General features: G+C 37.6%; 1 protein-coding gene across 1 annotated transcript in view; it reads right to left on the reverse strand.

Annotated features, from left to right (window-relative positions):
* asic2 (acid-sensing (proton-gated) ion channel 2) overlaps positions 1-27,395 on the reverse strand; it is a 117,351-nt gene that overhangs the window by 12,936 nt on the left and 77,020 nt on the right. Inside the window, exons 2-5 of the mRNA XM_015041964.1 lie at positions 16,745-16,895; positions 8,234-8,361; positions 464-614; positions 84-140 (exon numbers count right to left, since the gene is read on the reverse strand). Of these exons, the coding sequence (XP_014897450.1) occupies positions 84-140; positions 464-614; positions 8,234-8,361; positions 16,745-16,895 (487 nt within the window). The remainder of the gene's footprint in view (positions 1-83; positions 141-463; positions 615-8,233; positions 8,362-16,744; positions 16,896-27,395) is intronic.

Here is a 27,395-nt window from a genome sequence, read left to right on the forward strand (position 1 = left end):
CAGAGGCTGTAATCATGCATAAACCATGATACTGTGTGTGTGTGTGTGTGTGTGTGTGTGTGTGTGTGTCCAGGATGACTTACCCAAGGCGGGCTCAGCACAGTCTTTATACTGCTCAGGGGTGCAGTAGGGGGCGTCACCTGGGAACAGAATAAATATTGTACATTATAGCAGCTTTTAATCAGTCTTGACGCTTAAACATGAACTTATTGGAAAACTTAACAAATGAAGTGAAAACATGTGAATGAATGAGAGTTTTTCTGTGAGAAACAGCCTCCTTGAACCTCCCAGGTACACCTTGTAGTCCTGGGGCTTTTTAAATGCCAACAACTAATCCAGTATTGATTTGTCATATCAATATGATGCTGGTAAACCTCCTGGAAAATACTGCAACCTTGCTGAAAACTCTTGTTGATGAATGAGCGCTCGATACATCATCGCAGAACACAACAGAGATGCTTACCTGGCATGTGCACCATCCTGCAGTTGCAGTTCTCCACAATGTAGCGAGTTTCACAGTCGATCCTGCAGGCCGTTACGCTGTAGACCTGAAAGAAGCCCGACTCCAGAGCTTTGGACTCGCACTCTCCCCACGGGGGAGGCAAGTAGGTCAACTGAGGGGAAGAAGAGAACCAGGAGTCCAGTTAAGTTTCTCTGCCAACTGGAAAAAAAACAATCTAATCAAATCATTTTATTTCTTAAGGCCAGAAAGTTTAGTAGTAACGTAACGTTAAATTATAAAATAACTGGAATTATCAACATTCTTTGATAATGATTTGCTTTTTCAAAAATTAATCACTGTCTCATAGGGAAAATGTCTTACTATAAGGGACATAATCAGCCAGTAGAACTGGCGCTTTTTCATGAACTGTTTACTTAAAATAGGCTGCTATTTCTTGTTAAAAAGTTATTTTTATCTTATTTCAAGCCTATTAAGACTTGGTAAGATTTTGTGTTTTTGCAGCGTTACCTTTGAAAGGACAGATTCTTTATTAGGTTTGGATAAACACGAGTAAACTAAACACTTCTCAGTGACTTTAAACAGACAGAAATGAAAATAAAAACAAAGTAAAAACCACTGAAAAGTTTCGTAAAGAACCAACTGAATTCCAAAGATCACATGGAGGCAGAGTGCTTCAAGAACCAGGACGGCTCTGCAGACAATAACTCAACAGTTAGCCAGACTCTTTGAGAAAAATCCCCCAACATAAAGTGAGGGAAGCAAGCAGAAACGCTCCTGTGGTCGTGAAGGCTGGGACGACAGATGAGGACTGAGGGACGCCGGGCTGAGCAGCATGGAGGCCCATCTGCTCCACAGCACAGGCATCGAGGTCCAGCCCCGCTTTGTATCCATCACCCTCTGTTCCCAGTTTCCCTCGCTGTCATCTCAGAGCATCCCAAGTGAGTCAGCTTGTTCTGCCAAAAGATTTTTTTTTTGGGTGGGGGGGATACAAATGGAGCATCCTGCCAGACTGAACCTGGCTCCATTCTGCTTGTTGGCAATGACAGAATTTGAAGTCTTGGCTTGATTTCTTTTCAGGTGATATTGCTTCTCAGCTTCATGGCACAAGATGGAGGATGCTATTATCTTAGCAACACGAGAGCAGAACAATAGATTTCGACTTAATCCACGCAGCAGCCTGGAAAGCTCGGCATTTCAGTGTCCAGAAACCTTCATCCCTTTGGATGCAGCTAAATTGTTTCTTGTTATAATTAAATATGCCTTTCTCGAAGCCAGCAGCGATTATATGCCGTATACTGACATTCAGAAGCTATTAATTATGTCAGAGATTTAAAAAATGTTCTCCTTAGCAATCCTTAACCTTTACAATCACCTTCACACCTCACCTTCTGGCCTAATTAAAGTCAGATGTAGCTGATGTGAGATCTGATTAATTCTCTGTAATCAGATAATTCAATGTGCTCAATATCACTTCTCACCACATTGAGACCTGTGGACTTGATTGTGGTCTTATCTAATAAAAGCCGAGGCTTGTGGGCCACTCAATGTCTTATTAATCAATGCTCGATTCCCCTGTTGTACCAGAGCAATACTTTAATTAGGCCATACAGCTCTGCAGACCAGGGATGTTGTTAAAAAGTAGATAACAGCATGAGTTACAATGAGGTCATCCCATTAGTGCTGCCTGGGTGAGCTGAAATGCAAATTGTGGACAATGGGTTTGAGCAAAACCACTCTTATGTGTTATTGTTGGATTTCTGAGCAGAGCGCTAACCAGCAATACAAAGACCCTGGGTCTGAATTAGGAGTCTTCCTGGAAAAATAAAGATGTTTTGTCCATGGAAATATTGCCTTCCTGTGGTAGAGGAACAGCATGCCCTTTTAGTTTAATTTACTAGCCGATTCTGAATTCTGAGAGCTTAAATTTAAAAAAACAAAAAAAAAAACAAAGGTTGCGTGAGGACTCTTCTCTTTCTGTCGGCCCAGAGGTTCGCTTGATTAAAGCTGCTTTGATGTGGGTCTGATGGTATTAATTAAAATCTGTTAATTTAATCTCTTTGTTAAGCAAATTTTCCAGGCAGACTGACTGGTATCTGTTACCAAGATTCACTTATCACCATTTTAAAATGAGCCACACGGCCATATTTAGACTTTTCTGTCAGTCAAAATATTGATTGTTATTTCTTAGATTTAAATCAAAAACAACGTAAGGTAGAAGGTGAAGGAGACGGGTCCAAACCTGCAGCAGCTCTGTATCAATTAGCAGGGGTAAAAATGGCCTTTTTCTTCCTTTTCTGTTCAGGCTTGTAAAGAGGAGCAGCGTTTTTACAGGACGGCTCGTCTACGCCCTGCCAGTCACAGAACAGGGCTGGCAGACGAGCAGAGACCCTGAGAGCCTCATTACTCAGGAGGCCCACACATTGTTGAGCATGTCTCCTCTCTAACTATTTATTACTTCAATACACTGAGCTCTGATGTGGGAAGGTCACACTTAAACTTTATTGAAGAAATGTCCCAAAACTCTTAGCTGAAATATCTCATCTTGTTTCCAGGATGATTTAATCGTAAAGTGTCGTTTGACTTTGAAAGACAAAGATGAGATGTGCATGGATTTAATCTGATTGGATCGTTCTGGGTCTGGTATTTTACAAAATGGCAGTGATGATGCACCAGCAGGACTGGATTTGGGAAAAAAAATAAATAAGTTGACCTGTGCAGCCATTTCAAAACAGCAAAAACTCAAAATTTTACCAAATATTTTTGATCTAGTTTCTTGTGCAAATGTCTTAGTACACTTGAAATGAGACCAAACAAATTTACAAGCAACTTTTCAGCAATTTATATGAACAGATAAAACGTACTGGTTTTCACTTTTATCAAGATATTTCTTCCATGTTGAGAGTGAAATAATCTGCCAGTACTAGAACTAGCACTTTTCATTAATATGAAAATATTCACCATGCATTCATCCATTACAAACATCATTGAAGCATTATAAAATATAGGGTTCATAAAGAAAAGGCTGAGAAGAAATTTCACTTTTTATTTTTTTTAAGTCTTACAAATCAAGCCTGTGGTTCAAGTAATGTGAACTCCATGAAAAGTTAATTCTAGGTTTGGCTTCTCTAAGTACAGCAGTGTTGAAGCCAGACTCCACCCAAGGGTCGTGCATGTTTTAAATGTTTTCCTGCTGGAAAACACTTGATTTGCATGAAGGGAACATCAGCTGCTTAAATCTGGAAACAAACCACAGAGGTAATTCAATTTTCTGATTCAGGTGTGGTGCAGCACAGACACATCTACAATATGCATGACATGGGCCCTGGAGGACCAGCCCACCTCTGCCCTAAACACAGAAATAGCAGTGAAATAGCTGTTTATTTCCAACATCAGTAAAAGGTACACAGATAGCAAACTGTGTTTTAATGAATTTCTGTTCAGTGCAGAATTATTCAGATCAGGTTTCATCAGGGTAATCATGATAATTGTTAACAATCAACTAGAGGAGGTTTGATGCAGTCGAAATTCCCTAGATAGCAAAATAAGTATGAAAAACACTAAATTGGATGCTCCACCTCGGATATCTATTTTGGCTAGCCTATTTTCTTAGTGTGTAAAAAAAGTTGTTTACTTTTTTTCTGCTGGAGATGATTTAAAAACTTTTAAGAAAAACTTTTAGCACAAAATAAGCCAATTAAGGTGAAGCTACCTGTCACTGGACAGTTGATCTACAAGGCCGATTAATAAAAAAATCAGACAAATACAATATTGACTTCAGAGTGATTCACAGTGAATATATACTGCTCAAAAAAATAAAGGGAACATTTCACTTTAATTTTATGTGTGGCTCCAAATCCAGGCCTCCATTGGTTAATAAATTTGATTTCCATTGATGATTTTTGTGTGATTTTGTTGTCAGCACATTCAACTTTGTACAGAACAAAGTATTCAATGAGAATATTTCATTCATTCAGATCTAGGATGTGTTATTTGAGTGTTCCCTTTATTTTTTTGAGCAGTATAGTTTAAAGCCATTTAAAAACCCAGTGGAACTGTGTAGGCATATTGGATTTTAAACAAATCACACCAATCCAGCCTACCAGAAAGAAAGGAAGATCGGGGTTGAGATTGGGATTGCTATCAGCTATCTGAAGTAGTAATTCATGGCAATTTCATAGTGGCTACGCTCTGAAAGGTAATTCAAATTCAATTTGACTCAGAAGTACTTTGTACAAATCCTGTGCCTCATATTAACAGCAACAATGGACACAGAGAGCCACAGAAATCCATTCAAACTTAAATTCAGAGACTGATCAACAATCCTGAGGAGGAGATGACTACAGTGAAATCAGGATATTCAACTGATAAGAAATGGTTGGCATCTTCTCCATACCAACCCGACTTTTAGTGCAGGGTCCATCTAAAAAGTTTCTTCTGCCAGTTTTGTGGCAGATTTCCATCTACTTTTGTCTGATCTGGTCCCAGAGGAAGAGAAAATCTATGCCAAAATAAAACTCTGGTTCTTATGTTTCTGCAGTGGAAATGCATCTAAAGTAGTTTGATGTCAGTGAAACAAAACATGGAATGACAGCTCTAATAAAACCTAATTAATTGTGTTAAAGTATTCATTTATGTGTATAACCTTAACATTTAACAGCAGTATTTCCATACCTACATTGATGGGATAATGCATTCTATTGTCTTTTTGTTTTGCCCATATCCAGAAACTTTAAACCTGAACTCAGTACTGATCGGCGATCATGACTCCCTCATGGAACATATGTAAACGTTCTGTACTGAAAGCCTTTTGCAAACCTTTCCTCAGAGCAGTAAACTCAACAATTCCCTCTGCTTCTTTGCATTTATAAGCCGCAGATGATGAAAGTTTCAGCTAAAATTCCGCAATGTAACAAAACAAACAATCAGGAAGGATGCCCATCTTTGCTTAGCTTCATTGTGGCATCACAGATAATCTGAAAATAATCATTTGATCCCACCCATCTGGATGGGGTACCATTTACAGTGACTCCCCACCTGCTCCTCATCCTGCTGCTGCACAAGCTTTGGCGCTGCCAGCGTTGATTTAGGGCCTTCTGCAGCAGCCCCTTCCACCGAGGCATCTGAGATTTTTATTCATTTGGCATCAAACTTTTAAGTTTTTTGTTTGCATGGTTTTCTCTCCAATTTTTCCATATTTATTTCCATTAGAAATAAAGAAATTATACTGATTATTTTTACCGTAAAAGTTAATTAACTCAATGGGAGAAAGACAAATATGATAGAAAGTCAAAACCTTTCAATGTTTAGAAAATTGTTTTGAATTTCAAATAAAATTTCAAAGTAACTTTCTGACACAGGAGAATAGGAACAATTTAAAAAGCTTTCCAGAAACACTGTTCAAAACTAAGCATACATTCAAATAAAGTTTGAATGTCTTAGTGTTGCTCAATTTGTCATGAACTCTCTGAAAAGCCTCCCCAAAGCTTTGGTCTCAACCATTTTGGAAAATTGTCCAAGTCCTGTGCCAGACTGTACTGAGTCAACAAAACAACTAATCCAAATGAACTCTACAAATTCTGCCAAGAAGTGGAAGAGTGGATATATTATCCAACCAGTATTATGCCATCAACAATTTGATGGCAATAAAACAAATAAGGCTGTTGTTGAATGATTGTGCCAATGTATGTACAGTTAAATCAGATATTTACGTAATTATTAAGATAGATAACGTTTTCTTCCTTATTGTCTGACATTAAAGTAAATCTTCCCAGTTTAGGTCATTTAAGATCAACAAAATAATTGTAATACCTTTTAGAGAAATTTATTATTCTTCTCAGTGTGGCCTTTCAGGCTACTTTAGTAAAGTTTTGTTTCGATGTTGATAACAGTGCATTAAGTTGCGTTAAAAATCCCAAAAAGTTTTAGAAAACAGAAACACTCAGACAGATATCCACCGCATTATGAGGTCTATTTCAATTTACAAGACTAAAACAATAAATTTCTGTATTTTTGGCCATCATGGTGTCACTGAACTCCCTAAGCAAAGCAGTTTCTGTTAAATGAATTTCACAAAATTAAAAAAAAAGATGAATAAAAAGTTTTATGCTGTTCCAGATTTGTTTGGATTTCACTATGATTCACACCAGCAAGTAGTGAGCTTCAGGTTTTACCCTAAAAAATATTCACACAGGTGTGAATCTAATTAGGTTAAATGTTGTGAAATAACCTAGACGAAGCAGTGATTAGCACCGACTCAGCTATCTTTTCTTGCACAACAGCCAGTAGTTTCAGAATGGTAATCTGAAATATGTTTATTTGCCTTCTGAAATAGGAGAAACGTATACAAAATCCCAAAAATGGACACTTTTATTACATGAACTCTATTCCGTTTCACAGATGACTATTAAAGACTTTAACTGATGTGCAGCATTGCTTCATATAGATGTGAAATTATCAGTTAAAGACAAAGTAAAACACAGCTTTTAAAAAAAAGTGTTTTAATAAAACTACATCGCTACAGTGATGTTTCAATTTCGTAAACTGTTGATCAAAAGAGAAGCAACAGGAATTGGCACCGGCACCCGCCTAAAACGAATATGTGGTTTCTGTTTTTTAAAATGTGTAATCTAGTTGTCAGCTTACACACAGCTCTTTAAAAACTGCATATAAAAGCACAATGAAAAAGTTAACATGTAGCAGGTTGGCATTATGCAAATGCCAGCCTGAGAAAAAGAATGCTGAGAAGACAGTGGTGCTTTAAGTAGAAAAAATAAATGCCAGTACTCCCCTTAAAGTCACAGAAATTTAGGACAGGAACATGGGTATTATTTTTGCGTAGAAATTACAAAGACTCAAACCCACTGGAGTCAAATTCAAAGTGTCGTGGAGTCATTTCTATGAACTTCAAGTGTTATAACGTTAAGGTGGGCATCAGAAATAACACTGAAAAAACAAAGTTAGAAAAGAAATACTCATTAAAAACAAAGTTAGACTAAATGGTGATATTTCAACCCTAAACTCTGCCTTAAAGTTCCTAACTATTGAAAATACTCATCGCACAGCACTTCAGCTTTTTCTCTATCACCTAACTGTGTACTGTTTGTATCTCCAGCTGGAACAATGTTTTCATATTTTTATGGAGTGAGGCTATATTTTGAATGTTATTTTTTTATCAGGGTCAATTCCATGTTAGCATTCAATCAACATTTGTCTGTTTAAGTTTCTGCTTCTTGTCAGTGTTACAAAACACTTCATAACTGCGTTAGGTAAGTCTGACAGGGGGCAGAATAAACAGATTCAACCTGAGATGTGAATGGGCTACTTGAACTTCAGTGAAGAGCTTTGATAAACAGCCGTCTGAAGTAGAAGAACAGCAACGGAGAGAAAACATTAACTAGCATTGGCTGTGTACATCTGTAGACCCTGCAGCTTAATGTGACGGATTAATGTTTAGTATGATTGAGTAAAGCTTAGATTGGCTAGAGAGCAACTCTACCAGAAAGGTCATAGCTGGAAACAATAGGGACAAGTTCATCACTCATCTGTCAACAGTCACCAGGAGACCGAAGAGGTCACCTAAAGGCCCAAAGGCAGAACAAGAAAGAAACCATCATTCCTCCCTCACACATAAACCTGGATGCACAGAATCTAATGATGCCCGTTATGGCAGGTTATTCATCACATTATCTCTAAGGGATAAGCCCAATGTGTGTAGTAGAGGTGGGGAAGGTGCACAAAAAGTGATGATGATGATAATGATGGGGTACCCACCCTCTGCTCCTGAGTGGCCACGAAGGTCTGGAAGCCAGGGGCCACGCCAAAGCCAAGTTCGTGAACAAATGGGGGCTCCGCCTGGCTGTGGATCTGCACCCGCACGCCCGCCTCGAACGCCGTGTCCTCTGCAAGAAAGACGGAGAAATGGAAAGGCAAAACAAACTAACTCAGCTCAACTGTTTGAATGCAAATGCATCAAAATCCGATTTTCATTTCAGAAACAACCTTTTAGCAATATATTCTGGGGGTTCTGACTCTAAGCCTCTGGCTTTTGAGATCGTCTCTGAGATAGGGGGGAAAAAACACACACACTCAGACATCCTATTTGTTGTGACATCAAACACAGGTGCAGAATAAGGCTTGGTACTAACTCAGATGAAAGCGCCTGTATGCCTCCATTTGGAGCTCTTCAACACGCACGCACACAGATGTACAGACCAAAGAAGTCACAACATTTGCAGACAAAGAATGAGCAGCATTTGCAGAAATCAATAATGTGCTCAAAGTCAGTTGTGAGTGCACTGACGTTCAATCAGGGCTTTTCCCCATCAGCTGACCAGCCCAACACCTCAGAGAGCTCTATGACCAAGACATGGAAGTCTCCGAGTAGGACCAGCCCGCTCAAAATCGATGCAGCGCAAATACAGACGGACGAAGGCATCAGCCCACTGTGATACACACATTAATCAAACATCTGCAGAGGCTGATGTGGCAGGAGCATGATGGTTTCATACCAAGGAATTGATAAATGGATCAAACAGACCTTTTCTGAGTTTTCAGAGAGAAGAGAATAGGAAGATGGGACATTGCGTGTCCCTTACATTTAGGAGACATAAATCTATATGTAGTCATATTATGAGGACTTGATTTATGTTTCTCTAAGCAAACCAAGTCCCAGTACTGTAACTCATTAGATTACAAAGGCATGTTAAAGGTGATGCAGGAAACACATCGTTACTTTAATCCAACTATAAAGTCATTAAAACATTGCTATGCATGTTTGCTGTAAGGATGCCAAAATATCAAATCTCACTTGTCACTGCAATAATAGTATGTGCAGTAATGCAAACGCAAACAACTGCTTGGATCTAATATTTGACAGAGCAATATATCCATGTCAATAATATGTTTGATTTTGTTTGCTCTTGACACCCACACCTGACAAAGATTGTAGTACCTGGAATGTCAAAGCTCACAGAGCATGTATTAATAATCCAGCTGTCATTTTCTCTCTGAATATTGCGTCTTCGCTGTGGCTAGAAATTTCTTGCAATTTTATTGAAGACCTCATTATTATGCAACTGCATTACGGCATGTGAGCATTTCACCATCTGGCCCAAAGTTTAGAGACACAATCAGTGCACACATTGCTGATGTTCGCTCAAATTATGGCTCGAGCAAGACAGAGGTCTGCAGCTGACGCTGGTCGGACTTACATTTCATAAAAAACCCCACAGTTAAAAAAGTTCCCTGATAAAACTAAAACAGGAAGTTGAAGTGGGATGTTCTAAGAACCATACATGTACATGCAGACACACAACACAGGCACAGAACAACCAACAGAAACCAAGAGATACGTCTAAATCTCTCCTGCAATGCAGAAATCAATGAGACAGTTCAAGAGAAATAGCATCATATACCATTTATATGTAAACATAAAGGATCACTTCAAATCCTTGCCTGTATGTAAGCAAATATGTGTGTAATTTCTAATTCAGTATGAGTTTATCTTAATGTAATAAAGCTGAAAGCAAACATCTTGTAAATGATAGATGGCATTACAAATAAAAGACCTTTTAACCTCGTTTTAGGATAAAAAAAAAATCACTTCACATTCCAACTTTGAGCCAACTTTTCAAACACTTAAAAGAGATGAAAAGGCAGAAAATTTATATAAAGTGCAATTAGTCACAAACACATCGAACATGTTGATGTTTTTGTGATGATGAAAAGGTAGAAAAGAGAAGGTAGTCACCATGAACCTGAACATAAATAAATACTTTAAAGAGCTGATGACATTGACAGCAAAAAGTCAGAGGCAATTAAATAAAATGAAAAGTGCTTCTTGTGGGGATTAATACAAGGAGACTGTTTTAAGTCCTCAACTACTTAAAACAAATAATGTGTTTCCAAAATGGGAGCTATTAGATTTATTAAGAAATCTTTCTTCATAGTTACTTTAATCAGGAGTTACTCAACTATAACCAACAGTTTTACATCATATATTTTCAGTACAATCCTGATCTAGGATTAATCTTGCTTAATTAGAAACAATATTACAATTTGTTCTTCTATGACAGTGCTCAGAAAAACTCTCCTTACATAAGATATTGATCTCTTTGCCTACTAGCAGGCACAAGGACATTTGTTATTTTTATTTCCGCACAGCTCTTTGATAATGTCGCTATGTTTGTGTTAAAGGTTGCTGTGTTTGTGTTGCAGTCAGGCCGTCTACAAGGAATCATGAGTAATGATGTTTGTTATGTCTGAACCAGGCTTCAAAGACAGCTCCTCTGATTAGACAGACGTGTGGTCAGAGGGTTCACACTCACAATGATTTAGCCATAAAAGAAGCAGGAATTAAGTTAGAGGGGCAACCAGAACCTGGGATAACAAGTCTTTAAGTTTTTGCTTTCTGCAGCTTCCTGTTTGTGTTTTAAACTGAAAAAATTTAAGCTTGGCGGATTCTGTAAGTTTTTTGTGTGATGTTAAAGCATATTTTTCTTATTTCAATCAAAACTCAGTCATTTATTTAAATATATTTAAAATTACAGGAGCTTCTTCCTGCAAAGCAATGCTGTTTTATATAACAAAGACTAGATGTGCTGTTGGCTGTTTGACAAACCAGTCATTTTAAATCTAGCACAAAATGAAAGACATATCTATTGATCTTCAGCAAAAAGCGCATCTCTCCTGCCAATCATGCATCAGAACTGACCAAGGAGATTTCTGGTGGTCTGATTGGACCCTCTACTTGACAATAAACACCAAGTTTGATGAAAAGTGAAAAAGCAACAAAAGCATAAAACATACAGTTTAATAAACAGAAGATTTTTAGATTGCAAGATTACACGTCTGATACAAAAATCAATTTCCACACCAAATACAAAACAAGTTTTTTTTCTCTCTTCTGGAAATGCATCAAAATGGAAACTCAAACTCCTTTCTGTCTCTAAATGTTCTTTTCTGCAGTTTATTTTGAATTTCATAGGATTTGCAGCATAATTTGTTTTTTTTCTTTGTCTTTTTTGGCTAGATTTATTATTTTTATTGAGGCACTTGCAGAAATTTTGTCCTTTCTGATCTGTGTTTGTTTATTAAACTGTCTAATTTCCAAAAGGTTTAAACAGATGAGTTTGTTGTGCTGAACACTGTAAGGGAAATTGGATTTGGACAAAAGCTGCCATTGGCTGCTACGACCTTAAGGAAAACAGGAAATCTACAATCAGTCATTAAACTCCTCGTAAGTAAATAAATGTTTATACATCAAAGCATACATTTACCTCACTTTAACTAAACTGCATTAAAAATACAAAGATCATGTAAACAGCCATATTTAATAAATTGGATGTTGAAGAAGTTCATTTATGCCAGAAACTCAATTAACTAAGTCAAACATAACATACGTATTAATTCAACACTGACAGATGTCTCAAGCCTTTTTCTCTGCTAAGAATAATAATGATGATGATGATGATGATTTTTCACTTACAGCTCATAAAAACAGGATCTAAGATTGGTACAACGTTCGCCTGTTCACACTGGAGAACACATACAGGCCGCATATATTTGGAAGTGTGAAAAAGAAATCTGATTTGACAAAAAGTCAGAATTGGGTTTAAAAAAAAAGGGAACCTTTAATGGAAAATGCTATAAACGAAATCCCATTTGCAGAACATAAAGAGTAAATGTGTAAGATTTAAAACCATGTAACAAGACTTCCACAAAGAGAGATGAATCTCTGAAAAAATCTCTCTCTTCATCTTCAACAACGTCGTGAAAATAAGAAATGGTGCATGAAGAAGATTCAGTTATCTGCTTTAGAGTTCTGAAATTGCACATTTTCAGGGGCAGTTTCAAATTTGCTATGCAATAAAATTGAGATATGTGGGATTAAGAAAGAAGCAATGTTCATCTGTTATAGAATCAAATCTCAAAGTCAAACAGACAGTGGTTTGTTCACATGTCCTTTAAAAGAGGGGGAACATTTTGAAGCATTCATGTTGAATTTAAACATACCAGCCTGCTAAATGCTCACATAAAGCTAAACATGAGCATGTCTGGGGAATATGTCTGGAAAATATTCATCCTACTCTGTAAATGCTCATATTTGTATGCTGTTGATGACAGACCCAGGAAGGCCCATTCATCACCCTGTCATCAGAAAGCTATTATCACCTTTATATCTAATTATACTGAAATGCACCTCTGTGCTCTCAATGTTGCACTCATCCACACAATTTAGAGTCTTTACCTAGAGTTTGAATAAATTGTTGTTTTGCTGACAAAATATTTGAAGAAAATATTAAGGTGGTGGCACATGCAGTTTAAAATTATGGCAGTAATATTTGGTTTAGGAACACTTGTGAAAAAGGAGAGCCTTATTTTGATTTTTTTTCAGCTTCTTTGAAGCTTTTAGCACCTTTCTACTGATGATTTCTGCTTCTCGTTTATTCCCACATGTTCAAACACTAAAAGTGTTTTATGAGTTCTCTTTGAAAAGACAAACTTCCCCTTTCCCCAAGTGTTTTCGTAAAAGGATACAAGCCAGAAGTCACCGTTGTCTCTTGGTGTAAAAGAATCCAGATTCTTTATTTTTATTGGTTTCTAATCTCCAGTTGGTGACAAGACTTTTACCAAATAACAGCTTCTATAAATATTTGTCTAAATAAATTAAATTCAAGCTACTAAAACACTATTTTCCAGAAGACTTCACACTACTAGCAACTATCAAAATGATCCCAGACCATATTACAACCACTTCTGTGTAATGAGATTTAAGACTTTTGTAATGCAAAAAGGTGTGATTAATCTATATATATATATCTATATATATATATATATATATATATATATATATATATATATATATATATATATGTATATCTATATATATCTATATATATATATATATATATATATCATATTCTGTAAAAAACCCCAAAAGAGACACAAATAAATCTGTTAAGGAAGAAAATGTAAAAAAAAAACATTGAAATTTATGCAACATCATCTGTTTGCATAGTTAAAGCAATTTTCTGAATTTATTATGCTATTTTGTTATATTTTATTTAAATTTTCATTGTTATTCTACACATGGATAATTTTGTTAAGTTGGACTTACAAAAAGTTTTTAGCAAAGACTATGAATGAGAAACACCCACTCAAGAAGCAGAATTATATAATTTATAAATAAAAATAGTTTTTTAAACCTAAATTTTAATAGACTTTTAAAGAAAATGTTTCATTTAATGCAGTAGAGGTCAACTGTTTTTCAGCCTGTACGCTCACTTTACAAAAAAAAAAAAATAAAAAAAAAAAATAAAGGCTATTTCTTTTAATTCTGTCTCCTTGGATGATTTTTTTTCTTTTATTTTTAAAGTCCTACAGGGTAAAATTATAAATTTATTGAAGATGAAAAGCCATCTGTGCAAGATACAAGCTTTGTTTGAAATGTGCTTGGTGTCCAAGCAACAAACCAACATTCAATATTTCTTATAATGTTTGGCCATGATGATAAACTGAGGCGTATTATTGTGGACATGTAGGTTCCTGCATGAAACGGTGCATTATTAGAACCACGCAGGCTAACTGCTGGTCTTTGGCTGATGTACAATAAAACAGCAGCAGGAGGGAAGAGTGGGTTGTGACTGAAAGGGAAGGAAAAACGGAAACCACTGGAAGGAGATGGATAATGGGTCTCTTTAAAAGTGCGACCTGCCTTTCAGCGCAGAGCAGAGACCTGCTGCAGCTCAGGAGGCAGTGCGCTTCCTGCTGAGACTGAATTACCTTAAACAAGCTAATTAAACCCCAAGAGGAACAAAAAAGGACACATAACCCGGGAACCTGCAGAGAGAGTCTTCTGCATGCTGTTCAGGTGGTGGCTGAAGTTCAACAAGTTACACCAAGATAAGTTCAGACTCGTCAAAATGCAGGATATAAAAGGAAAACTGATTTGGTCTTTGAGTCAAAACAAACAAATATCCATGTACTTTTTGTTTCTCCTTGTGGCTGAAATGCAGTTCTGTTATTCACTGATTTCAGAATAGATGGCAGCATTTATGGGAATATTTATGTTTTAAGCCCCATGAAGCAGATTGATGTGCAACAGCAAAAAATAGTAATCTACATAAATAATCAGTCTCAATTATTCCCCCAGTTAATCACATAATATATCAAAATCTGTCTGAGCGATGTTTTTTTCTCCAGTGAGCATTCTTTATCACAAATTTAAGAAGGTCTAGATATTTATCAAACTCAAGATGCATAAACCAATCAAATAATCCACACATGAGCAATGATTATTTTTAGTTAATTACACTTATGTCTATATAGTAATGATGCAATTAGTGAGAAATACAAAGACAAATGAGATAAATTAAAGACCCAAACACTTAATATTCTACATTTACAGGCCAGAAAGTTTTCTGATAGAAATTAAAACTACAAAGTTTTCTGAGCTGATGGAAAATCCAGCTTCTATTAAAGGCTTGCTCACTTCTCTCTGGAGTTTAAAGAAGGAGTTTCATGGCTTAGTTTGAAATACCTAACTGTAATTTTGAATAGAAATGTTTTGAAAAAATAAAAGGAAAGAATAGGATATTTCAAGGATTTAACACAACAAACAGCCTAATGTGAGTCAGGAGAAGCTCTTAACTTTTTCAGAAACATTTCTGGCGAATGATGTTAGCCTTTTCTAGCAATATATTTTGAGATGTCCAGAGGCTCCTCTATTTTGATTAGAAATCAACAGATGTAAAAAAAAAAAAATCACAGCGGTAGAGCTCCAGAAGCAGAAGAAAAAGAAAAACACTTTGCAAAAATTTCACAACCCAAAAAATAAAAAAATAAAAAATGACTGCAACCATCTGTCAAGATGGTGATCAGGCCTCGTGTTATGTGAGAGGGTCTCTTACCAAGCCTCCCTTTTGATTCTGATTAAGCTCATTATGCCAGAGCTTCTACTTTCAGTTTAGAGTTTTAAACTGGATGTCGTCAAAAGACGGTACTGTGCAAAGGTTTTAAATCATCTCCCAAATGCCAGACTTCCTCTTAAAGTTGTCTTGATTAATAGACGTCCATATTTGTACTTCTCTCTTTGACTTTGCTAAGCTCAACTTTGACCAGCAGAACAGCAAAGAAAGAAACAAGAAGAAATAAAACTGCGGTAATCAATTACCTATTTCCTGCAATAATGCCAGAGATCACAGAACAACCTCAACCAGATCATACTTTAATTCACTCCAAAGACTTACTATGTTCAAACTCAGCACACAGACACCTATCGCAGGTCTTAAAGTCATACGTTTTAGATGCTGCTTCCTCTGGAGATTAATTTAAAAATATATTTTTGTGACATCTTCCAAAAGTATGGAAAGCCACCAGTTGGCCCTGCTAACATGCAACAAAATCACTTTATTGCATAAAAAAAGGTCAAAGGAACATTTTAGGTAGCTGGCTGTATGCTTCAGTCCCAGACAGCCCTGGATTCTTACAAGGCAAGTAAAAAGACTGAACTCATTGTATTGGAAAAGCAGTTTGGAAGTAAAACTATTCTTTACTTCATTTTCATGTTTTATTTGCTTTCTACTCTCATTACTTCAGGCCAAGTGTCCCTAAAAAGACTTTATAAAAAGAAGCAGAAATAATCCAGATGACCTGCCAAGAGATTCTCTGTCAGGAAATAAAAAGGTTTAATAGATTTGCACCATTTAATGTACTTTGCTCTGAAATGAGAGATTATAAATGTATAAATGTCTTATATAAGGTCATTGGACTTAAATTCAATAGGAAAAATGACAACGACAAAAATGAGTCTAAGCTGATAGTGTGTAAAGAAAAGGCTGAGTCATATGGAAAAATGTGAATTACAGCATGAGATGGACACTCATCACACCCACAATGTACTCAGATAAAGAGCAAAGGACAGAAAAAACCCAAAAGGCAATCAAATGTCATTCATGGCTCAGAAAAAAAAAAAATCTTCTGGATTCTTCATCTCAAGAGCAAAAACTGTGAAATTTTAGTTTACTGAAAACTTCTGCCTACACAAAATACATTATTTCTGAAAATAAGTAAATAAAACAAAGTTTTGAATTTACTCGCAGCTAGACTGAATATTGGAAAAAGTTTTGAGAGTTTGCATTTGATGACAGATGAGAAAAAAAAACAGAGAAAAAAGCAAACAAAACTAATAATAAAAAAAGTTGTAGCCTCTAATATAAGAGCTTTATGTTTCCTCACAGCCCTCAGAGTCAGTAATAAAGGTCTGTGTGTTGGTGAGCGTACCTGTGTCCCCCCAGACGGGCAGGTACTCGTCCTGCTGGATGTCCAGCATGATCTCCAGGCCGTTCCCCGTCCCTCCTTTCATGGTGGTGCGCAGCGTCTTCCCCTCCTCTGCTGCGTTGAACATGTAGCACTTTCCATACCTGGTGAACACCTGACAGGAGAAGCAAATAAACTGTAAGAAATTATTTGGATGATGACACAAAACAGTGATTAACTTAAAAAAAAAGAAAAGAAATATTTTAACCAATATTATCTGTTGATGATGATAGAGGAGCTTTTTCCCCCCAGAAATTTAGTTTTCTTCATTTAAAAGGCCGTAGAAGACACCATTTTGCATATTGAAGCTACAAAATTATCTTTTTGGTTCCCAAAGGACCAAAATGTCCTATAAACTTGCAACATATTGTGAAGACTTGGCAGATGGTGTAGTTAGAAAAGAACATTATGTGAAGGTATTAAAGAAACATCACAACATCGGCCAGGAACAAAAAGCACAGGGAGAAATCTTCAAAATGACAAAAGGTAAATTGGTTACAAAAAAAGAATTAGGAACAACAAACACACATTTTGAGGAGATTAATATTTGACAGCACCTATTTGTCAGTAGACATGCCCAGTCTATCCGAGAGCCACTTCATTTCATTACACAATAGACCTGAACAGCTCTCACTCGGCAATGTCAAACAACTAGAGAGCTGTCAGAAGGTAAACACTTAAGAGCAGAGAGTCCATCATTCAGCTGGATTTCAGAAAATATTTACCATCCGCCTTCCTGTGAGCGTTGGCAACACTTCGTCAGACCCGTGTTGGAGTTAATGTGAGTGGATACTTGTTTTTCCTCTGAAGTATTTTTACCACCGTTTCACCACAAGCAACCATATGACCCAGAGGAATTTATGAATAATATACGGAGGTAAAACTGCACAGTGGTGGGAAGTATATTTTTGTGTGGGTGGGTAGATGTGTGTGATCTACAGAAGCAAACATATGGGAGAGAGTGTATTTATGTCCCTTAAGCTCATGAATAATAATCACCAGATGAACCGTCTATCTTGGTGCTGCTGACCAAATAAAACACACAAAAGGAGAGGAACGGTAAACTTATAAATCAAGAGTTGTGCTTCTCTTTAAGCAATAATGCAAAACCAATAAAAAGCAACCGGATTAAAGCTAAAAACAAATCATTTTTATACCAACGTACTGGTTGTTTCAGACAGAACCAGTAAACGGGCAACAGCATAATGAAACATTTCAGCATTTGTCTCTCAGGCGTGGAGAAATTAAACCTGAGCAGTGATTTAAACAAAAGAGCAAAACTGCCTTTCACTACTTCCAGTCTGAAGCAAAACACACTGCTAATGCAGCCTAATAAAGAAGCACAGCCAGAAATAATAACAGAAAACATGTTTATTAAGCAGCTGACTAAAAGCACAAGTAGTGCATCTTTAAAAAAATGTTTTTCAAATGATATTTTGTTCATTTGTTACGACATTCATTGGTTTAAATGACTCAAAGTAGCTTAGACTTCTGTGATTGCTTTGGATAATTTGAACATCAAAATCAAGAAAGGAGAACTTCAAGTGGCGAAGCTTTATGGTTTGTAATTGAACCAAAGGGCAGAGCCATTAGCATTTCTTAAACTCTTTGTCTGCTGCGTTTTAAGATAGTCATTACATGCTCTTCCTCCGTCAACGGTTTTACAGACCTCACTGATTTGGTGGCGGATGCTGCGCCGCCACAGAGGTGCAGCGCATCTCAGGAATATGAAGTGCCACATTAGAGGTGCGTTCACCTCTGCAAAACAGACGCGCTCCTGACAGATACGCCTAAGCACAGAATAAATGACACGCCACAGGTTTTTGGGGCTTTAGAAAAAGGGTAAGAGGGTGGATGATATGTATTCACTCTGCAGCCATAACTCATCTGGGAGGGTTTTTTTAGTGGCTTTGTGGGAAAGAAAATAGAGTGGAAAGCACAGTACTGGTCTGTGGAGCAGTCAGGTTTTTTTTTTTTTTTTTTATAATTTTCATCCACCAAATTACTCAAACTCTTTTTCAGTGAAGGGTTTTTAAATGATCCCTCAGATACATTTCATTACCACAGCTGTTCAAATCTCCTGAAGCTGAGATTTCACAATTAACACGCACAGGCAAATTGGTCAAAGCCTGTACTATTGAAGGTAATTACCTAGCAGTCATTTTCTCCTCTGCTGCACATTTACATGAGCATGTGAACAAAGCCCAGATTGGCTCCAAAACATCTATTCTCAACGTTTCCATATGTCTTTCATATGGCAAATTGATGTTCCTGGAACATTTTTCATATTCTTACTGATAACAGACAAAGGTCAAAGGTCAGGTCTTCATCTTACAACACCTTAATAGTTAGATTCCAGTTCAGCGACTTGGAGGTAAGGAAACTAATTAGACCTTGTGAGCAGATTTCAGTTACTTTGCATTCACCCTTTTCCTCCAGGAGCGGATGACGCCACCTCGAGTAAAGCTGTCAGAGAGGAAACTGTTTTCAAACGAGCCTAGAATTGTGAAGAAAATCTCCCCAGAGGCAAGCATCAATAAATGTGATGCCACTCTTCATAATACGCTGTTCTGGGTGGTGTCACAGAAAAAAAAAAATCTATATTGCTGCATAAATTAGGTCAATACAAGCCCTGAAGTGTCAAATGAATAATTTGAATCAGAATCAGCCACAACACATTTTTCAATGAAGGGGCCAAACAGTTCAAAATGCTGCTTCTCAGTAGGATTATTCAGAAGAAGTATTGGTTCAAGTCTTCACCCTTAAGATGAGAAGACTTCATCTGTTGGACTAGGACTTTTTTCTAAAGAACTGTCAGAATCACAGCTGTAATATCCATTTTTTTAAATAGCAAATTCGTGTGAAACCCTTGGTTGTAATAAATGGAATCAATAAAGTCATAAAGCCACCTGCTTCCAGGATGAGAAGATGGAAGAGAGGAGAAAACAGGAAGGACAAACAGTGGAGATATATGGATGTTTTTGTGTCAGTGCAACATGTGGGGAACACCAAGCGCGTCTTCCACCTCCACTCGCTCTGCCTGCAGCTAATGCTAGGTCACTTAACATTTAGCTTGATGTATACACTCTTCAGAATTGTCTGGTTCGACTGTTTAATTTTTAAAAATGTCAAACTCTTTTGCTGCCAATATCACATCACCTTCCCTCCCATTCAAGCCAGAAGTCAGAGCACCAGAAAAGAGCAAGCAAGAGCACGAGCAACTTGGCTGCCAATTAAAATTCCTCCTGACCAACAAAACCCGTCTCATTAGCATTCGCAGCAGAGTGTGCAAACGTCTGGAGGAATGGGGGCAAACATGGCAGGACCTGGCCTGTCTGCCGTATTGTGCCTCCTACAGAGGAGAAGTCAAAGATGACATGGCTACTGCTGTCATGATGAAAGGTCAGCTGTTAACACCAACCACCAACAAATTAGATGCTAAACAAGCTCCCGGCTAAAACAAAGAACTACAAACACAGTATGTGTGCATGCATCGTAAATATATATATATATATATATATATATATATATATATATATATATATACATTTAGCTTTGAACTTGTCTCAGTACTTTTAAAAAAGCTGCTTGTCATTGTGAATTAATCATTTTCTTCAGTGTTGTTCTCATTTATTTCCAGTGCCATGTTCCAAATGCTACAAACAAGTTTATTTGCCGGTTAAACAGCAATTAAAGTAGAAGGAAGCTTGGTTTATTTCACAGAGCAGGAATCTTACAGACGTTGTAGCACAAAAATAAACCCTCTGATCAAGGTCTGGAACGTACCAATATCCTTTCAAAAAGCATTTTCCAGCCACTGTTGATAGCCGCCTTTTCTATTTTAGTGCAGCTTATGGAAAAAGTAAGACGGCACAAGGAGTTTGATGCTCACCTGCTGCCGTTACACCTCTGCTACGGAGAACAGTCTGGTATGAAGTGGGGCGCAGCTCAATCAGTGCTCCATTATAGCGGAAGCTGTCACTGTCTGATTTTGTAATGAGTGCTTCATTCATGTGACTGCACATCGTTTGCTCAAGCGATTGATTTGCAGAAGCTTGGAAAGGCTTAAGAAGGGGTTTGTCTTTACAGCCATACCACCAAAATCATATCTGAAAATAAATTTGACAAAACACCTAAATCGAGCCATAATTACATGTTTGTTTCCTAGCAACATGTCATGGTCCTATTAAATTTCTTCTACCATACAGTGATTTTTAATGTGTATTGTTTTATGTTCCGTTTAATTTTGATTTTGCACATTTTTATTGCAGGGTTTTTAGTGGTTTTGTATGAAATTGGTGATTTGTTGAACAGTCGCCATGAATTAAATCTGGTGACTACTTTTTTCCTACTCCTAGAAAACCCCAAAAACTTCTGGTGTTATAACAAACCTCTTAGTTATTAAAGTTTTAGCAAGCAGGCGTGATACAATGCGGGAAGTAGTGAATAGTAAATTAAAATATTTAGCAAAGTAATTATCCTACAAGTTTTAACAGTTCACAGAAGCTACTTTGTGCAATCTGGATTTATTGTTCAGCAAATCAACGCCTATTATTTGAAAGTTCAGCTTCTATTTTACAACAGAAACAAACAAAAAAAGAAAACTTGATGCCTGGATCATGAAGGGTATTTTTTTCCAGAAGCCTTAATTTGAAAGAAGAAAGAAGATGAAGTTTATGAAAAAGATCTTTGAGGTGCAGGCAGCATTTTTTTCCTCCGCTGTATGGCAGTAATAAAAGTAGTCGTACTGCTGAGGGGATAAATAATTCAGATGGCTGCTGTGCTAGAGACGGGGTTGGCCCTGAACATGAGAAAGGAGGGGATTTTACTCACACACATCCAGCTGCCTCACTCATCATTACGGTTCTACACATGCCACTCCACTACCTGAAAGCCTGGCTCGCATCCCGAGCAACTTAAACACCACTGCATCCACATTTGTCATATTAAACAAATTCTGTCATTTAGGTGACATGTTGGGAGGTTTATGGAACATATTTATCATTGCAGCCTAATGTAATTTAGCCCTGCCGCTCCATAATATTTTATTTTACAAGGCAGCACCTAAGTGAGGCAGGGCAGCGATAGGACACAGAGGATTGCAAGCAGTGCTCCCTGCAATTTATTTATGCTTTAGGAGAAAGGGGACAAGGGCGTGAACAATGAGAGTACACAGAGAGCGAGAGAGATAAGCGGAGAGAGAAAGAGAGCGGGAAACTCATCGGGACTCAAAGGACAAACACCATGCTGAATTTAAAATAAATTGCAGAGGCTGGCAGATGAACTTAATCCCACACCAGCACATTGTGCTCAACTGCAACGTATAATTGTAGTATATAATGTTCTTTTAAAACGTGCATCTCTTCACATTGTCTAAGAAACAAATGGAATAATGCTGCTTTAATTCTTTCACTGAAACTTTGTGGTAACACCACACACATAAGCCGTTTTCGCACTGCAAGGAACGGAACGGGTTCAAAGTAGGGCCAACCGTGTTTGCATTAGAACTTCCGACCCGGTTCCACCCGGCTCCTTGGAACCACAAGAGCTGTGGTTCCAATTGGGCCGGCCAAGAAGCAGCTGATTGGTTTAGAGTCAGCCGTTGATCGGCTCTAGCTGGTTCTCACTAAACTGTTCTTACTGTATTTTGTAAAAAGTGCTCTTTGTAATATTTTTATTATTTTTAATTTGCGATGAATTCCTCTCAGTATTCTCCTGTTACCTGGTCCCATGATGAGGTTTTTTATTTTCCTCTGCTTACTCCCTGATGAACGAGCACAGAATGAACTAGATCGGTCAAAGAGGAATGAGAACGTTTTCCGCCGCATCTCTGAGGAAAAGGCTTCGGCCGCTACATCGAAACCATTGTTTAGTTTCAAAAATAATGACGTCAGGTTCAGCTTCGATGCCGCCCTCAGTTATATGCAAACACAAACAGGGCTGCAGTTCGGGTGGAACCGGACCGAAGCGTTCCGTTCCGTTCCTTGCAGTGCGAAAACGGCTATAGTTAAGACAAAGTAAGGAATTAAGTGAGGCTTGTTATATTATATATTCATTACACATAAATTAGAATACTGTTGAAAATTTCATTTACCATATTTTCCGGACTATAGAGCGCACCTCACCATAAACCGCATTTACAAAGTTAAAAAAAAAAAAAAAAACTGGAAGCCTCATCGGGCTAAAAGCCGCTGGTATCTCAGCCGCTCTCGGTTTTCCACAAGGACGCAGCGTCTCCAACGCCGAACCAAGGAGTTTATGTACAGCTGCTATTGATCCGTACTGCCAGATCGATAGCCTTCAACTTAAAAACTGCATCATATGATCTTCATGCTGTTTCCATGATGAGGGGGTATGATTTTGAAAACATTTCTCCGTCATGCCTGCTGCTAGCATATGTTTGTTCTAAATGAAAATCAGCACTTTCTTCTTTGATTTCCAATTTTGACTTCCAATGATTCACTTCCTGCTAAAGCGCCCCCTGGTGGTTGAAGAAAAATGTACAGAAAAGCCTCATGGTTCAAAGCGTGGGGAAAAAAGTAGAGGATTATAGTCCGGAAAATACGGTATCTCAGTGATTACACATAAAAAGAAAAGTTATTATATATAAATCCATTACAAACACCATTTCATTCAAACATGAGTTAATTTTGGTGTTTGTGATTGTAATACAGAGCTAATTAAAAAAAAAAAAAAACATCTGGATGATATTAAAGTGTTTTGTCCATCAAATAAACCAGTATATGGTGCAAACCCAGGCATCTGTTACCTGCAGTTACATGTGAGCAACAAAAGCTAATGATATATAAAAGGCTTATGTGAGTGGAATGTGTGCTTATAATGGATTTTACAAAAGAATGATGGTGCAATATATATTTTCATAAATATGGAAAGCAAAATATCACTTCCTCCCAGTGAAACCTGGATGTTTTTCTTTTTTATGTTACAAGAAATAAATAAACCAATATGTGGTTCTTTAAATTCACAGCAAGAGACTTTTATTACAGCATTCATTTATACATGGGTTTACTTCCCGCCCCTAGCCGAGTGTCAAGAAGACTTAGTGGCTCCAGACATTTTCTACTTAGTAAAGGTGAAGGTAAACATAGTCGTCTGGTTTTTAAAAAGTTGTTGTGCAATCCCAGCATGCTTTCTAATCCTGAAAATAAAAACCATGTAGCAGTTTCATTATGGTTATACATCTTGGTCCATCTGCAAACTATACGACACCATTGAGCTGCCAAAGAAATTAGTCTGGGAGCAGAGTTGGCAAATGGGTGCGATGTGCGGCGATGTGAAAATACCACTCCGTTGTAGCTAATAGTGCTGCTGTAATTGGTTGGTTTCAGAATGCCAGCCTAATTTAAACACAACCAGCTCATGAACAGACCTACCCATCACTGATCATTTCCAGGCTAATAGCTACTGCTGCAACCCAAAAGTCTCAGTGTTTCGTCTGCTGTGCTGATTGGACACAACAGTTTCCCGGTGGTAGATTGGTACAAAGCACCAAAAATCATTTTTAAGAACAGCATATTTTCCCAAAGCATCAATTTAAAAACAAGGCATCATTACATCATGCCTCTGATTCGAATTAGCTTTCAAGGACCAGCTTCCATCACTTCTTGTCAAGCCCATTGAGAAGTTACCGGCAGAGGAGTGTGAACAGGAGAGCAGCAGAGGACACAGGGACAGACGAGATCTGACGCGAGTGCTGCAGTGTAATCCATCATCATGTATAGATCCTCATGGCTTACCAATATGCAAAGGCCTTCCCATCAGTGCCAATGGGGTCTTAAAGAGAAAGTTCAGTATTTAGGAAGATATGGGTATATACCTACTGTTCCATAAAATGACCTGAGAATGTGGATATAAATCTCTGTGGTTCTGCAGTCATGGTGTTAAAGTTTGGTTTAATATGGCTGAAAGCAGAAAAAAAAAAGATTGTGGCCCAGGCTTATAAAAATGAACAAATGTGAACCTGCTCCTGTAAAGCTGGATGGTTCTGGTGAAGCACAGTAACTCTGAGCTGCAACAGGAAGCTCACACGGGCTTTGTCGTCAGTTGCCATGAAACCATTCATACAATTTAACAAGTACTAATTCCAGTACCACATTTTGTAGTTCTATAAAGTGATATTCTGGTGCTGACCCACAATTGTTGTACAATTTGTTTTATTTCATGATCATTGGAGAAAAGTCATGTAAGGACATCTGGCATGATTTTGAATGATATCCACGTATTTTTAACTGCACTTGCAGATATAACAAACAAAAAAGATCTTATTCAATTCTGCCTCAAAATAACTCCCAAAAAATAAAAACAGGCAATTCAGTTCAATAATGTTGAAATATTCCATATTGATCCTAGTTATTAAACAATGCCGTAAAGGTTATTATAGAGTATTTTTATCTAAACCAAGCAAACTTCACTTTTCAAGTTTTCATTTAATTGTTTTGTATTTTTAAGTAGAGCCATGCTTGACTGCACATTATCCTGGTATTAGTTTGAGAGTTTTATAAGAATGGCTACACAGCAGGATAAACATTTTTCAGGAACACGATGCCAATCCTGCCCTTCGAAGGACAAATCGTGCAATCAGAGAAATTCAGACACCCAAAGATCTTAAAAATGCATAAACTGGAGTTCTTTTAAAAAGCTGCCTTAGATTACTTTCATAGTTTAGATCAACAAAGACAATATATCATGCAGTATTTTTGTGTAACAGTGTAATTTAAAGGTAGCTATGCGACAATTATTCAATCACTTTACGCTGCACCACATCTCCCCTTTTGCTTATGCAAGTAGCAAGACTTTTTAGTAGTTGTTCTTTAATTTTCTTTGGACTAGCCGTTGTTTTTTCCTGATTTTCTGTCTGGTGTCTGAAAACCACAATCTGAGGTTTAGACTCATCAAGATCATAAAAGTGCACAGAATGAGGACAAAAAGAACTGTTCATCGTAAATTAGAGCCATTTTACTTGAGCAAATAAAAAAGGGAGTCAAAGTTTATTTGTGGTGTTGTACAGGACTTGTTTGCCACTCCATCTTGTGTGAAATGACTGCTTCTGTCAGTTTTACAGGCAGGTTGAAATAAAGCCATGAGCAGTATTAATGCTAATGTGTCCCTGGTCTATACTTCCTCATGCCATTGGCCTAAAAGATTGATGTAGCTATTAATGTGTGTAGTATTTCTAAAAAAAAAAAACAGAGAGAGAGAGAGAGCTTCAGTGCATTCCCACTTTGCTAAAAAGCCCCAACATTGTTGCTTCTCAAAATATAAAACTATTATTTAAAGCTGTAAGTCAGATCCAGCCCTAAAAAGCTTTGCCTAAAAACTTCCCACTGCTGCCGAATTCAGCATTCAGAAGCTTTTGTTGAGTTATCATCAACAGCCTTGAAAACAGGATTTTTGCACAGAGAGAAGAAAAAACGATTTATAGTGCGCAATATTCATATTTAAGCTCTGCAACCATTCATAACATTTTACATTATAGTATATACTCTACAGGTTCATTTGCTAAAGAAAATGGGATCAAATATGACAGACGTTACTTCAGGTCAGAGATCATGTACTCCCTAAATATTTCACCCTCTCTATGCTTCCCCTGAATCACACTTACCTGATGCAAGAGTGGAAATCTTTTAAATAATTAAATGACATGTTCCGTTTCGTTCCCCTTTTCGCTCCCCCCAAAATGTGTCAATCACACCAGTGTGTGGTGGTGTTCAGATATAGCTATAGACTACAAGCTGTCACCCTGCTCTCATCAATCACTTCACACACACAGCCAGTCGTTTCTTCTTCTTCCTTTCTGAATGCGTCACCTCCCAGTGATGGCCAGCGGGGCTCCTTTCTCACCTGTCACAATCTGCCTGTCTGTTCCAGGGTTGATGGAGAGCTGAGTAATGGGGCAGGGGTGAGGGATTAATGGCAGCATCTCATCGCCTACTGGAAACCAACTTATCTGACTAGATGGCGTGTCGTCTCTTCCTCACAGTGGGACATGAGTGGATTTCAGCTCGGCGTGGCTACTAATACTTCACTCAGATTATCTGTGGCTTCAAAAGCGTTTGGGATAAATTCACAAGGACCCCTGCAAGGCAGTTTATTGTTCAAAGTAAGGGATTTCTCATGGTCTGTGACCTTCCCTCGGATCAATTGTTCTTCAGGCAAACGGCATTGATGCATATAAGACCCTGAAGCTTCCTGATGAGATCAATACCAGCAGTAAAGCGTAATTATCTCTACTATCCAACTGAGCCTGCTATTGGTCTAGAAATTATGTGGTTTGAAACTAATGTAGCTGCAAAAGCCTTACTTACATGTGCTTTATAATGCGTGAAGCATTCGTGTTCATTATACAGATTCAATAGAGATATAGTTATGAGTTTCAAGAATGTATTTCTGTGGTTTTGAATAAATCTGGATTGCAGCTAGGATCAATCCAAACTTAAATTTCTTAGAAAATGTTGTTAAAACAGAAGAATGTCTGTCAGATCACTGCCGACCCTGTTAAAGGGAAGACTGCTGACTTGACTGTTGTCCAGGAGACAACCTCCACACAGAGGGTAAACCACAAAAAGTCATTGCTTAATAAGCAACCTGTTTATAG

Source organism: Poecilia latipinna, unplaced genomic scaffold, assembly GCF_001443285.1.
Source record: "Poecilia latipinna isolate Pla-1442-1.1 unplaced genomic scaffold, P_latipinna-1.0 Scaffold573, whole genome shotgun sequence".
Lineage (NCBI taxonomy): Eukaryota > Metazoa > Chordata > Actinopteri > Cyprinodontiformes > Poeciliidae > Poecilia > Poecilia latipinna.